At 34.9% G+C, this 13,578-nt stretch overlaps 2 protein-coding genes across 2 annotated transcripts; both read left to right on the top strand.

The window, feature by feature from the left end:
* Positions 1–296: 296 nt before the first annotated feature.
* LOC139516266 (trichohyalin-like) lies at positions 297–7,456 on the top strand. The gene is made up of 2 exons (XM_071306269.1): positions 297–368; positions 3,696–7,456. Exon 2 carries the CDS (start codon positions 3,696–3,698, stop codon positions 7,092–7,094), a length of 3,399 nt encoding a protein of 1,132 aa, XP_071162370.1. The 5' UTR covers positions 297–368; the 3' UTR covers positions 7,095–7,456.
* Positions 7,138–12,577, top strand: LOC139516366 (chromosomal protein D1-like). Its single transcript, XM_071306430.1, has 3 exons — positions 7,138–7,614; positions 10,399–10,954; positions 12,440–12,577. Exons 1-2 carry the CDS (start codon positions 7,138–7,140, stop codon positions 10,900–10,902), a joined length of 981 nt encoding a protein of 326 aa, XP_071162531.1. The 3' UTR covers positions 10,903–10,954; positions 12,440–12,577.
* The last annotated feature ends 1,001 nt before the right edge of the window (positions 12,578–13,578 follow it).

Here is a 13,578-nt window from a genome sequence, read left to right as displayed (position 1 = left end):
AAGGGGTATGTGAATGAACATATATCTTAGCGTACTGTTCCCAGAGCTAATGCAGACCATATTATATTTTCATATTCAATAATTTCTGACATTTTTAATAAAGACTTGCACTAAAAGAAAACCAGTGTACTTGTATTGTTAACCATTTTTAATATTTACATAAATATAAGGAGATGTTGTATGGTTGCCAATAAGACAATTAAGTGCCGTTTTCATGTGCTGTACCTGAGACTACTATAACACATATATGGAGGTGGTGCTCATACTTAAAGGAGGTAAATACATAGAAGAAGCATGTTCGATCTTCGCTTCCTTCCCCATTACTGTTTAGTCCTACGTATATTTCCTTGATACTCGAAAATTGAGAGGTAAATTCATCAGAAATCTCCCATTATAACTTCAATGCAAACCCATTTCTTCATAAATGTTTATAACAATTTGCCTTTAGAAATTAGAAGCTTCATATATTTCATAAAGGAGATTTATATTAAACTAAAGCATTTTGGGGTCGTCCACATGGCTTTGTTTACAAACATTTGAAAACATATTAAAAAAAACCCTACAATGACCTACAATGACCATATCACTTTTCAAGTTTGAATTTATTTTTTAAGGCATTCAGCATTATTTATTTTGTGTGGATAGACAGACTGTTCCCAGGTTTTATAAAGCAAGGAATTTTGTTTAGTGTCTTAAAAATTCTTGTTTAAAGTTTACAATGCTTTAAACATGTCCTTTTATAAGTTTTGTGCACAATACCAGAGACATTGTATTCAACTAGTTTGTGACATCTTTAAAAAGTCAATTGTAATTTCAGAACTTTTCATGATTGACTTTGTAAAAAATAGTGATAAAGTGTAGGAACTCCATTTACTGCTAAAACTGCACCACTTTTTACCATGAAGCTTGTAAGTACTGTGAAAGTACTTTAATTCATGGGGGTACCAATTTGAAGGTTTTAACCTAATATTTAAGTGTTCTACGAAATATAACATTTGTTGTCCAAATCAAGACATAGAAAGATCCCCTGTAGTGTTATGTTCGACTACACGGATACGTATATTTAGATCTAGAGAAAACATCAAATATTGGCAAATGCACTATGAACTATTATGCAGTGGAGTAGTCCAAATAATTATGACGTCTTGAAAGGCTATTATATTTTTTTTCTTTGACGCCAAAGAAAAAAAAATATAATAGCCTTTCAAGACATCGATGTAAGGCGTCAAAGAAAATAAATATAATAGCCTTTCAAGACGTCATAATTATTTGGACTAGCAGTGGAGCAGCATTAATGTAGCATGTACAACTTCAGACAGGATTTGAACCTTTGAATAACCAAAGTTGACTTGTTACATATCAATTCTCACAAAAAATAAGTTTTGAAAAATGAAAGTCCACCCATTTTTAAAAGGGGTTCCCAACCTAGGATAAAAGGGGGGTCCAACATTGTGATTGATCGTCCAAAAAAACTATCAGAACCTTCCTCTGGATCCGCCAAGTACTGAAGTCAGACTTCCATTCTGATGTACATGTATGATGATGAAATGTTAATTTTATCTCCTCGTAATCCTCTCATGGAAATAAATGATAGTTTCATATTGGCTGGGTTTTTTTTATTTCATAAATATTATTTTATAAGTATTCATTCAAATTACATCTGTAGCATCTTTATACAACCATTTTCTTTAAATGACATGTTTATGGCCCACTTATCACCTTTGATGATCGTTAATTTATTGATCATTCAATGTCGGGTTAATTTGTGTCACCATTTCTGAATACACATGTGCAACAATCAAAATTTTTACTTTCAATTTCCTTCATAAAATGTGATTCCTGGCATTATTGGAAAGATGTGACGGTTATAATCACAAAAATTTAATCTCGCATTTTGAAGCGCGGATGCTTTGTATTTGTTTGGCTGTATATAACTTTTTTGATATGAGCATCACTGATGAGTCTTATGTAGAAGAAACTCGGGTCTGGCCTACTAAATTATAATCCTGGTACCTATGATAACTAATAGCGAAGATCGGTAGATACGTCACTAATTAGTAATGAATATCAGTCACATGACCGCACATGCAAACAAATCGATAATAACAATGGCATCCATTCAAGATTTTATGTAAATAAATTAAACTGATGAAGATATTAATCGAGCAAAAATACTTTATATGATTTGAAACTAGAAATATCCAACTAAAGAGATTGAATGAGTGCCGTGGTATTAAAACTTTGGAAAACGATCAGAACTTCTACAAAGACGAGTGACCTCGCTACGATACACCTATTTCTTTTGTTGACATGTTTTACCTGAGCTACAAATTGTCAATCCTTCAAATATCGGAAGGTGAACTTTGTCACCAGGCTTTGATTGGAAGTTAACATGCTATGACACACCTTTTTCATTGATACAGTGACAATTATGGAAATTATATGCAATTATATAAACAATTCTTTGTTTACATTTACGCACGTGTGGGTGTTTACTTAAACTTCTCGATAAAACACAAGAAATATTAAATTAAATGAGTAATATAAAATCTATGAATATAAGGAAAATAACTACTATTTTACCAGACATGCCAGAAACAGACTGCTAATGAGACAACTCTAGATCTCTATCCAAAAAGTAAACACTTATATATGTCACACAGAACTGCAAGCTATACAGTGCACTCAGATATTTTTTTCTCTGGAGAAACACATATAAAAATACTCTTATTTATATATATACATGTATATAAAACTTAAGATTTAAAGATGTAGAAGGATGTTAAGGTATAGCTATGGAACAATAACTCTTATCTTTGTGATATATTTTTGACAATTTAAAGATCATAGAGTCTGTAGTCCGCAAATAGTCAAAGAAAAAAACATAAAAAAGCTATGGTTGTCCAGCTGTCGAAATGGCACATGATATTGAATTCAGCGTCGTAGTTGTAAATGGTACGATACAGAAAAAAAGGAAACCCTGCACTTCCCCCCTTTTTGGCCTAGAAAAATTTCCTACCAATTCGATTCTACAAAATTTCTTCTATGGTCAAATATTGTAAAGGACTACCTTCAAGAAATTCACAGACAAAATAGTACACTGATTTGTCACATACATTTATGACTCATTTTACCCTTAAACATTGAAAGTGACAGTGTCTCTAATACAATTAACCTGGGAACAGTACATTGATCTATCCTATGTATGAAAAACAAATAAGTAACACAGCAGCACATGACAACTACTGAAATACAGGCTCCTGACTTGGGACAAACGTTACTGACGGATAAACGGACAGACAAAGGTAAACCGGTATACCCCCACTTTTTTAAAAGCAGGGGTATAAAAACCCTATGAAATTACAAAAAGAAGCTTTCAATACTTATAGTGACATTTTTTTAGCTAGGATCATGAATTTTTTAATATGAAATAAACAGGATTTTTCTCAATATCGCAAAAAATAAAATCACATTTTAGTCTAAAATGACAAAATCGCAATAACAGATGCAGGCAATAATTTTTGAATTAAATTTACAATATTTGATTGCCCAATTTGAACAAATAGTCCTTGATTTTTTCAATAAAATTTCAGCCTTTTACTGTCTGTAACAGATGCATGCTTGAGAAGCATATTTTGAGACCTTGTTCCAATTGAGTTGATAATTGACTAAAATATAAAAAATATCTATTACAGATGCAAAATAAGGCAGCACCCACTGCTAAGAAACGAGGTGGTAGACCTAAAGGTTCTGGGAAGAAGTATGATGGGAGTAAAACAAGTCTTGGCGAGGGTGATGTTAGTCACACAGACAGTGTTGGAGATATTTTTGAAGAACAATCTGACAGTGAAATTGAATATATGTTGGATGAAGAAAAACAGCCGATTAAAAAAGGCAAAGGGAGACCTAAAAAAATAAGGGATGAGAAGGAGGATGAACAGCTCAAGAGAAACCGTGGGAGACCTCTGAAATCTACTTATAGGGAAGGGAAAATGCAGTCAGTAAGGAGAAGTCTTGGGAGATCTCCAAAGCAAGCTGTTAATTACAAAGAGGATGTTAAAGATATAGAAGAACAATCTGACAGTGAAGAAGAATATACGTCAGAAGAGGAAGACCAACAGCAAGTAAAAAAAGGTAGAGGGAGACCTAAGAAAATAAGGAATGAGGGGAAAGATGTACATTCAGTAAGGAAAGGTCCTTGGAAACCTCAGAAAAATCAATATGACAAGCAAGATGTCAGTAACACAGAGGATGATTTCAGTTTAGAGGATCAATCTGACAGTGAGTATATGTCATCAGAAGAAGACAAACATCCAGTAAAAATATATAGAGGGAGACCTAGAAAAATAAGGGATGAGAAGGAGGAGGAAGTACAGCCCAAGGGAAACCGTGAGAGACCTCTGAAATCTACTTTTTGGGAGGCAAAAATGCAGTCAGTAAGGAAAAGTCTTGGGAGATCTCCAAAGCAAGTTGTTAATTACAAAGAAGATACTGAAGATATAGATGAACAATCTGACAGTGAAGAAGAATGTACATCAGAAGAGGAAGACCAACAGCAAGTAAAAAAAGGTAGAGGGAGACCTAAGAAAATAAGGAATGAGGAGAAAGATGTACATTCAGAAAGGAAAGGTCCTGGGAAACCTCAGAAAAATCAATATGACAAGCAAGATGTCAGTTACACAGAGGATGATTTCAGTTTAGAGGATCAATCTGACAGTGAAACTGAATATATGTCAGAAGAAGAAGACAAACATCCAGTAAAAATATATAGAGGGAGACCTAAGAAAATAAGGGATGAGAAGGAGGAGGAAGTACAGCCCAAGAGAAACCGTGAGAGACCTCTGAAATCTACTTTTTGGGAGGCAAAAATGCAGTCAGTAAGGAAAAGTCTTGGGAGATCTCCAAAGCAAGCGGTTAATTACACCAAAGATGTTGAAGATATAGAAGAACAATCAGACAGTGAAAGTGAATCTATTTCAGAGGAGGAAGACCAACAGCAAGTAACAAAGGGTAGAGGGAGACCTAAAAAAATGAGGTATAATGAAGATGAAGAACAGCCAAAGAGAAGTCGTGGGAAACCTCTGAAATCTTCTCATGGGGAGAAAGTAGTACAGTCAGATAGGAAAAGTCTTGGGAGATCACCAAAGCAAGTTGTTAATTACAAAGAAGATACTGAAGATATAGATGAACAATCTGACAGTGAAGAAGAATATAAGTCAGAAGAGGAAGACCAACAGCAAGTAAAAAAAGGTAGAGGGAGACCTAAGAATTTAAGGGATGATGAGAAGGATGTACAGTCATTAAGAAAGGGTCCTGGGAGACCTCCACAAAATGCTAAAGAGGAAAATCAATCACATGCCATTACAAAAAGATCTGGAAGACATCAGAAAAATCCACTTGAGAAGCAAAATGTTAGTTACACGGAGGATGATTTCAGTATAGAAGATCAATCTGACAGTGAAACTGAATATTCGTCAGAGGAGGAAGACCAACAGTCAGTTAAAAAAGGCAGAGGAAGACCTGAAAAAATAAGGGATGACGAGGATGAAGAACAGCCAAAGAAAAGCCGTGGGAGATCTCTGAAATCTACTTACTGCAAGGAAAAAGCACATTCAGTAAGGAAAAGTCTTGGGAGATCTCCAAAGCAAGCTGTTAATTACAAAGGAGATACTGAAGATATAGATGAACAATCTGACAGTGAAAATGATTGTATGTCAGAGGAGGAAGAAGTACGGCCACTAAAAAAAGATAGACGGAGATATGAAAAAATAAGGGATGACGAGGATGAAGAACAGCCAATAAAGAAAAGCCGTGGGAGACCTCTGAAATCTACTCATGGGGAGAAAGATGTACAGTCAGTAAGGAAAAGTCTTGGGAGATCACCAAAGCAAGGGGTTAATTACAAAGAAGATACTGAAGATATAAATGAACAATCTGACAGTGAAAATGAATATATGTCAGAGGAGGAAAAATTACAGTCAGTTACTGTAAGGAAAAATCTTGGGAGATCTCAAAAGCAAGTTGTTAGTTACACATATGATGATAACGATTCAGAAGAACAATCTGAAAGTGAAGAAGAATGTATTTCAGAGGAGGAAGACCAACAGTCAGTAAAAAAGGGTAGAGGGAGATATGAAAAAATAAGGGATGATGAGAAGGATGTACAGTCAGTAAGAAAAGGGACTGGTATACATAGACCTCAGAAAAATGCTAATAAGGAATATCAAGACCATGCCGTGAAAAAAAGTCCTGGACGACTTCGTAAAAATCCATATGACAAGCAAGATGTTGGTTACACAGAGGATGATTTCAGTTTAGAAGATCAATCTGACAGTGAAACTGAATATATGTCAGAGCAGGAAGACCAACAGTCAGTAAAACAAGGTAGAGGGAGACCTAAAATAATGAGGGATGAGGAAGATGAAGAACAGCCAAAGAGAAGTCCAGTAAAAAAAGGTAGGGGAAGACCTAAAAGAATAAGGGATGAAGAGGATGAAGAACAGCCAATAAAGAGACGCCGTGGGAGACCTCTGAAATCTACTTACTGCAAGGAAAAAGTACAGTCAGTAAGTACTGGGAGATCTCCAAAGCAAGATGTTAATTACACAGAGGATGATTTCAGTATTGAAGAACAATCTAACAGTGAAAATGAAAATTTATCAGAGGAGGAAGACCAACAGTCAGTAAAAAGAGACAGAGGGAGACCTAAAACAGTAAGGGATGAGGATGAAGAGGATGTACAGGCAAAGAGAAACCGTGGGAGACCTCTGAAATCTACTTATGTTGATGAAGAAGTACAGTCAGTTAGGAGAATTCTTGGGAGATCTTCAAAGCAAGCTGTTAATTACAAAGATCATTACACAGGGGATGCTGAAGATCTAGAAGTACAATCTGACAGTGAAAGTGATTATTCAGAGGAGGAAAAAGTACAACCAATGTGGAAAAGTCTTTGGAGATCACCAAAGGGGGTTGATTACACAGAAGATGATGAAGATATAGAAGAACAATCTGACAGTGAAAATGAATATATGTCCGAAGAGGAAGAAGAACAGCCAGTAGAAAAAGGCAGAGGGAGACCGAAAAAAAATAAATAGAGATGAGTTGGGAGAAGTTCAGTCAATTAGGAAAAGCCCTGGGATGTCTCCAAAATCTTCTTATGGGAAGGACGAAGTACATTCAGTAAGTAGAGGTAGAGGCAGACCGCGGAAAAATGCTAATGAGGAATATCAGGTACATACAGTGAAAAAAAGTCCTGGGCGACCTCTAAAAAATTCATATGACAAGCCAGAGAGTGTTGAAGATATTTTTGAAGAACAATCTGACAGTGAAAATGAATATATGTCCGAGGGGGAACAACAACAGCCAGTAAAAAAAGGTAGAAGAAGACCCAATGAAATAAGTGATAAGGATGTAAAAGAACAGTCAGTAAAAAAAGGCCGTGGGAGACCTAGAAAAATAAGTGATGAGGTTGAAGAAGAACCTCAAATAAAGAGAAGCTGTGGGCTACCTCCAAAATCCACTGATGGGTTGGAAGAAATAAATTCAGTAAGAAAATGTCCTCCAAACAGTACTTATTCCCCTGTGATGAGAAAGAGAGGTCAACCATCAGCCTCTGTAAGTATAACATTTAGATTGAGTAGTGTAAGTTTGTTTTGATATAGAAAAAAATATGAACCATCCCAAATTAACAAATAATACTTTATATACTTCCTTGTAGACACATAGCACTGAGAGGTAGTCTTTTGAGCGCACCTGGCCCGAAGGGCCAAGTGAGCTTTTCTCACCACTTGGCGATTGGCGTCATCGTCCCTCGTCGTCCGTCGTCGTTAGCTTTTACAAAAATCTTCTCCTCTGAAACTACTGGGCTAAATTGAACCAAACTTGGCCACAATTATCATTGGGGTATCTAGTTTTAAAAATGTGTGGCGTGACCCGGCCAACCAACCAAGATGGCCACCACGGCTAAAATTAGAACATAGGGGTAAAATGCAGTTTATGGCTTATAACTCAAAAACCAAAGCAGTTACAGGAAATCTGACAAGGGAAACAATTGTTTATCAGGTCAAGATCTATCTGCCCTGAAATTTTCAGATGAATCGGTAAATCCGTTGTTGGGTTGCTGCCCCTGAATTTGTAATTTTGAGGAAATTTTGCTGTTTTTGGTTATTATCTTGAATATTATTATAGATAGAGATAAACTGTAAACAGCAATAATGTTCAGCAAAGTTAGATTTACAAATAAGTCAACATGACCGAAATGGTCAGTTGACCCCTTTAGGAGTTATTGCCCTTTATAGTCAATTTTTAACCATTTTTTGTAAATCTAAGTAATCTTTTACAAAAATCTTCTCTGAAACTAGTGGGTCAAATTAATCCAAACTTGGCCAACGTCATCTTTGGGTTATCTAGTTTGAAAAATGTGTTCGATGACCTTGCCATCCAACTAAGATGGCCACCATGGCTAAAAATAGAACAGGGGTAAAATGTAGATTTTGGCTTATAACTCTGAAACCAAAGCATTTAGAGCAAATCTGACCCGAGTTAAATTGTTAATCAAGTTAATATCTATCTGCCCTGAATTTTTTAGATGAATTGGACAACCGGTTGTTGGGTTGCTGCCCCCCAATTGGTAATTTTTAAAGAAATTTTGCCGTTTTTGGTTATTATCTTGAATACTAATATAGATAGAGATAAACTGTAAACATCAATAATGTTCAGCAAAGTAAGATCTACAAATAAGTCAACATGACCTAAATGGTCAATTGACCCCTTAAGGAGTTATTGCCCTTTATAGTCAATTTTTTACAATTTTCATTAATTTGGTAAATTTATGTAAATTTTTACCAAATAATTTTCTCTGTTACTAATGGGCAAAGTTCATTATAGATATAATTGTAAGAAGCAAGAACGTTCAGTAAAGTAAGAACTTCAAACACATCACCATCACCAAAATACAATTTTGTCATGAATCCATTTGTGTCCTTTGTTTAATATGCACATAGACCAAGGTGAGCGACACAGGCTCTTTAGAGCCTCTAGTTTAATAGATTCTTAGTAAATTATTGTACAGCATATATTAATTTACTTTTGAGCTTCTTTGATCATGAAAAGTCCAGCTGTCAAGACACTTTTGTTTTGTGGTGCTAACTCAATAATTGATATCATATACATTGCAATCATACTTAGAATAATGGTTACATATAATGGAAGAATATTCCCTATTAAAATTGTAGAAATGCCCATATGGTGCAGTTAAGTCTATTAACCCTGAACATTTCTGAAAAATCTGTTAACCTGTTTTGTTTTGGAGTTATTGCCCTTGAATATACATTTTTAAATATTTGTTACTGTTACTTTGAAAACCATGTAAGCTAGGGTTAAATTATAAACTGCAAAAATGATCAGCTTGATAAGATCTGTTTAATCTAGTATTTTTTACAATCCTGTTTTGGAGTTATTGCTTTAGAAATGTTGATTTTTACTATTACATTTCCATGGAGACAATTTGGCCCTGCCCCCTCAGCCTATAAAATTTAAAACGATTACATAGTTTAAATGTTAAAAGTTTTCAATTAAGTCAATTTTAGAGGAACCAAGTCAATGATATTTGGTATGCATTTATGTAAGCATTCACATGTCATTTTCTTAGAGATTATTTGACTCTGCCTTTTCAGTCATGGTACATAAACTACATATTGACTTTGAAACTGTAGCATAGTCCATATGTTTAAGTTATGATTAGTTAAGTTTAAGTAGAACCACTGATGATAAGCCAATGATATTTGGCATGCAGTTGTTTAAGCATTATTTCAATTATTTTAGAATATTGTTAAATTCTATTCCAACATTTTTTGGTTGTAAGATGTACATGGCAGTCAGCAAGTTTCATCTGACTTTGGCCTCATTTTCAAAGTTCATTTCTCAATGTTAAGTTTTTATGTGTTTGGTCTGTTTCTCTAATAGTCATATAGGTCAACTATATTTGGTGCATAGAATGATTTTAAGGTGTACATGTCTGTATGAGTTGGTTTAACTGACTGGCCTCATTTTCAAGGACCATTAATAATGTTGAGATTATGTGATACTTGTTTTAAATCTTTGGACTATCAACATAAAATTAATCATGAATTGTGTAGCAAGCGAGACATTAAAGCGTGTGCACTCTTGTTTAGCCCTATTACATATGACTTCGCATTCTTATTCAATTTTTAATGTTTTTATACTGATATTTTAATTTTTTAAATTTTTTGAATGTGCATTGATAGTAACTTCTTTTTTATCAGGACAGTAAATAGAAATAGTAAATAATGCCCCTGAGGTCATATGTTATAGGACTACACTCTTGTTTAAGAAAACAAATGTGAATGTAACTGTACTAACAAAGGCACTTTTATTTAGTCAGAAGAAAGAAGTTCACAGAATGATGAAAATAAGAAGAGTGAAGATCATGATAAAAGAAGCCCTGGTAGAACGAACAAATGTGATGTATTATTTACTGAAAAAGAATTAGATAAAAATAATTTATACTATTCAGAAAAAAAGGGCAGAGGAAGACGTAAAAATTCTGAGAAGAATCAAACTGGTAGACCAAAGAAAATTTCCAGTTTTAATGGTGATGATTCGCAAGAAGAAAGTTCTGCATCAGAAGAAATTTTAAAACGTGGTCGAGGAAGACCTAAAAAAATGAATAATAGTATAGATCGGACTAGTGAGGATGACTTTGAACAAAGCAAACAATTTCCTAGTAAATCAACTCAACATGGAGTAATCAAAAGAGGTCCTGGTCGACCTAAAAAGGTGGCCTTGACCTTTGATATGACATGTGACGAGAAGGATGGAGCAGGTATTGGTGTTCTCAATCAATCAAGTGAACATTCAATAGATGTGTTGTGTAATGGTTGACTAGTCACAGAAGATTAGGATGTAATGGTAACCTATGCTCCAGATTTAAGAGGTAATAAGCTATGTCCCCTTATTAATGACTAGATCATAACTTATCTATAGATTGGTACATGTACAAAATTCATTCTAAATTTGGTATAGCTATCTGCTTTAATAATTACAACTCAACTATAAGAAACACCATATCTATATATTAGTTTAGTGTCAACAATTTGGTGCTTGGTACCTTGATTTGTTCTCCCTTATAGATTTACAAGATTGGGAAACTACTGTTGCCTAACATAATCTTATACATATTTTATAAATTAGAAAACTACTCAAGTTGATAACAGTGTAAATTGCTTCTACAATATTTTTATAAAAACATTAGGAGATTTGGTATGATTGCCAATAAGACAACTATCCTTAAATGACCATATATAAAGTTGTCTGTTGCCAAAATACATATCTTTTTCCTCAATGCCTGAATTGTGCAAGAAGGACAGGAATACTGACTAGCTCCTCCAACTCATAAATGTAAATGAACTTTGCAAAGGCACCAGTACTTGAATATTTCCCCCACCAGTGGCGGATCCAGAACTTTTCCTAAGGGGGGGCCCGCTGACTGACCTAAGAGGGGGCCCGCTCCAGTCATGCTTCAATGATTCCCTATATAATCAACCAAATTTTTCCCACGAAAGGGGGGGCCCGGGCCCCCCAGGGCCCCCCCCTGGATCCGCCTATGCCCACATTATGCTTCTACTTCTGAGCTTTACCAGGCCTAATCCAATAGCTGTTTAATTGTTATCTTATACCTAAAAATAACAACAAAGTTAAAAAATTTGAACATTTACTTTTCTTAATGGTTTCATATTAATTGTATGCATTTTTTAACAGGTTTCATTAAATTTACAAAAAAAATATTAGATGGGTAGTAATGGTAATTGAAGTTTTCAAAATGAGTTCTGAAAAATCTTTTGTTTCATAATATGTTTTTTATCAGGTTGTTTTTTTATTAACTTTTGACTTTAGTTTAGATGTTTAAAAAGTTTGTGATTTGGGTTGATTAAGGGAAACACTTTTTGGTAAGTCAGTGATATTTTGTAGGCAGATGAATTATAATTGTCCCATCTTATTTTACTCTGAGATTATCTTGCTTATCCTTTGAATCATGGTCCTTGACTTTTGGCATAATTTTAGTTTTGTCTTTTAAATTATCATTATACTATATCAATAGCATGCATGCAAGTATTGTTTTCAATTTTTTATTTAAAGTGTCAATACTACATCATTTTTATGGCCTTGACAGGCGCGGATCCAGAGGGGGGGTTCCGGGGGTGGGAACCTTTTTTTTGGACGATCAATGCATTTGAATGGGGACATGTAATTGGAACCCCCCCCCCCCCTTTGTCCTGGGTTAGGAACCCCCCCCCCCCCCCTTTTTTAAATGGCTGGATCCGCCCCTGCTTGAAATTTCAAGTTTTATCATGGTATTGCTTGATTTAGACATATTGAAATATATGTAGCTTATAATGATTAAACTATTTCTGTTTTGTAGATGCCCATTTCCTAGGCCATGCATCTGTGGACAAAGCAGGCAAGGCAGCTAAATGTGGGATAGAACTCCTTGTGTACTGAGCATTGTAACATTCTTTGTGTCTGTTAAGATTGTTATAGTATTTGAATACATGCATCCATGCTGGTACACATATGTTATGTTATAAATAAGTAATAGCTCTCTATTTTAAATGCCATTGGGCAGCATTTTGGGTAAGACCCCTTGCCACTACCTATAATTTTATTATTTTTATTTGTAACAGAATTATATTGGCTTCCACCCTCAATTATGATATTGGTTTTAACATCAAGTTATATTGGAATAGTTTTTAATTTAAAATAATTTTGTTGGTTTTTAGATGATATGAACTATTAAATTCATTTATATTTTTGTATTTTATGTGTAAAGGACAGTTACATTTAATTTTATCATACATGATTATTGCGATGATCCAGAGGGGGGTTCCGATCAATTTTTGTCGAGCCTGCAACTTTTGTTGCAGAAAGCTCGACATAGGGATAGTGATCCGGCGGCGGCGGCGGCTACGGCGGCGGCGGCGGTGTTAGCTAACTTCTTAAAAGCTTTATATTTTAGAAGGTGGAAGACCTGGATGCTTCATACTTTGTATATAGATGCCTTATGTTACGAAGTTTCCGTCAGTCACGTGTCCAATGTCCTTGACCTCATTTTCATGGTTCAGTGACCACTTGAAAAAAAAGTTCAGATTTTTTGTAATGTTGAATTCTCTCTTATTATAAGTTATAGGATAACTATATTTGATATGTGCGTACCTTGAAAGGTCCTTATGTCTGTCAGACAGTTTTCACTTGACCTCGACCTCATTTCATGGATCAGTGAACAAGGTTAAGTTTTGGTGGTCAAGTCCATATCTCAGATACTACAAGCAATAGGGCTAGTATATTCAGTGTATGGAAGGACTGTAAGATGTACATGTCCAACTGGCAGGTGTCATCTGATCTTGACCTCATTTTTATGGTTCAGTGGTTATAGTTAAATTTTTGTGTTTTGGTCTGTTTTTCTCATACTATATGCAATAGGTCTACTATATTTGTTGTATGGAATGATTGTAAGGTGTACCTATCTAGCGGGCAGATGTCATGTGACCTTGACCTCATTTT

The sequence above is a fragment of the Mytilus edulis genome, chromosome 1 (assembly GCF_963676685.1).
Source record: "Mytilus edulis chromosome 1, xbMytEdul2.2, whole genome shotgun sequence".
NCBI lineage: Eukaryota > Metazoa > Mollusca > Bivalvia > Mytilida > Mytilidae > Mytilus > Mytilus edulis.
Note: the sequence above shows the minus strand (reverse complement) of the source record. Positions and strands in the feature narration are given on the sequence as shown.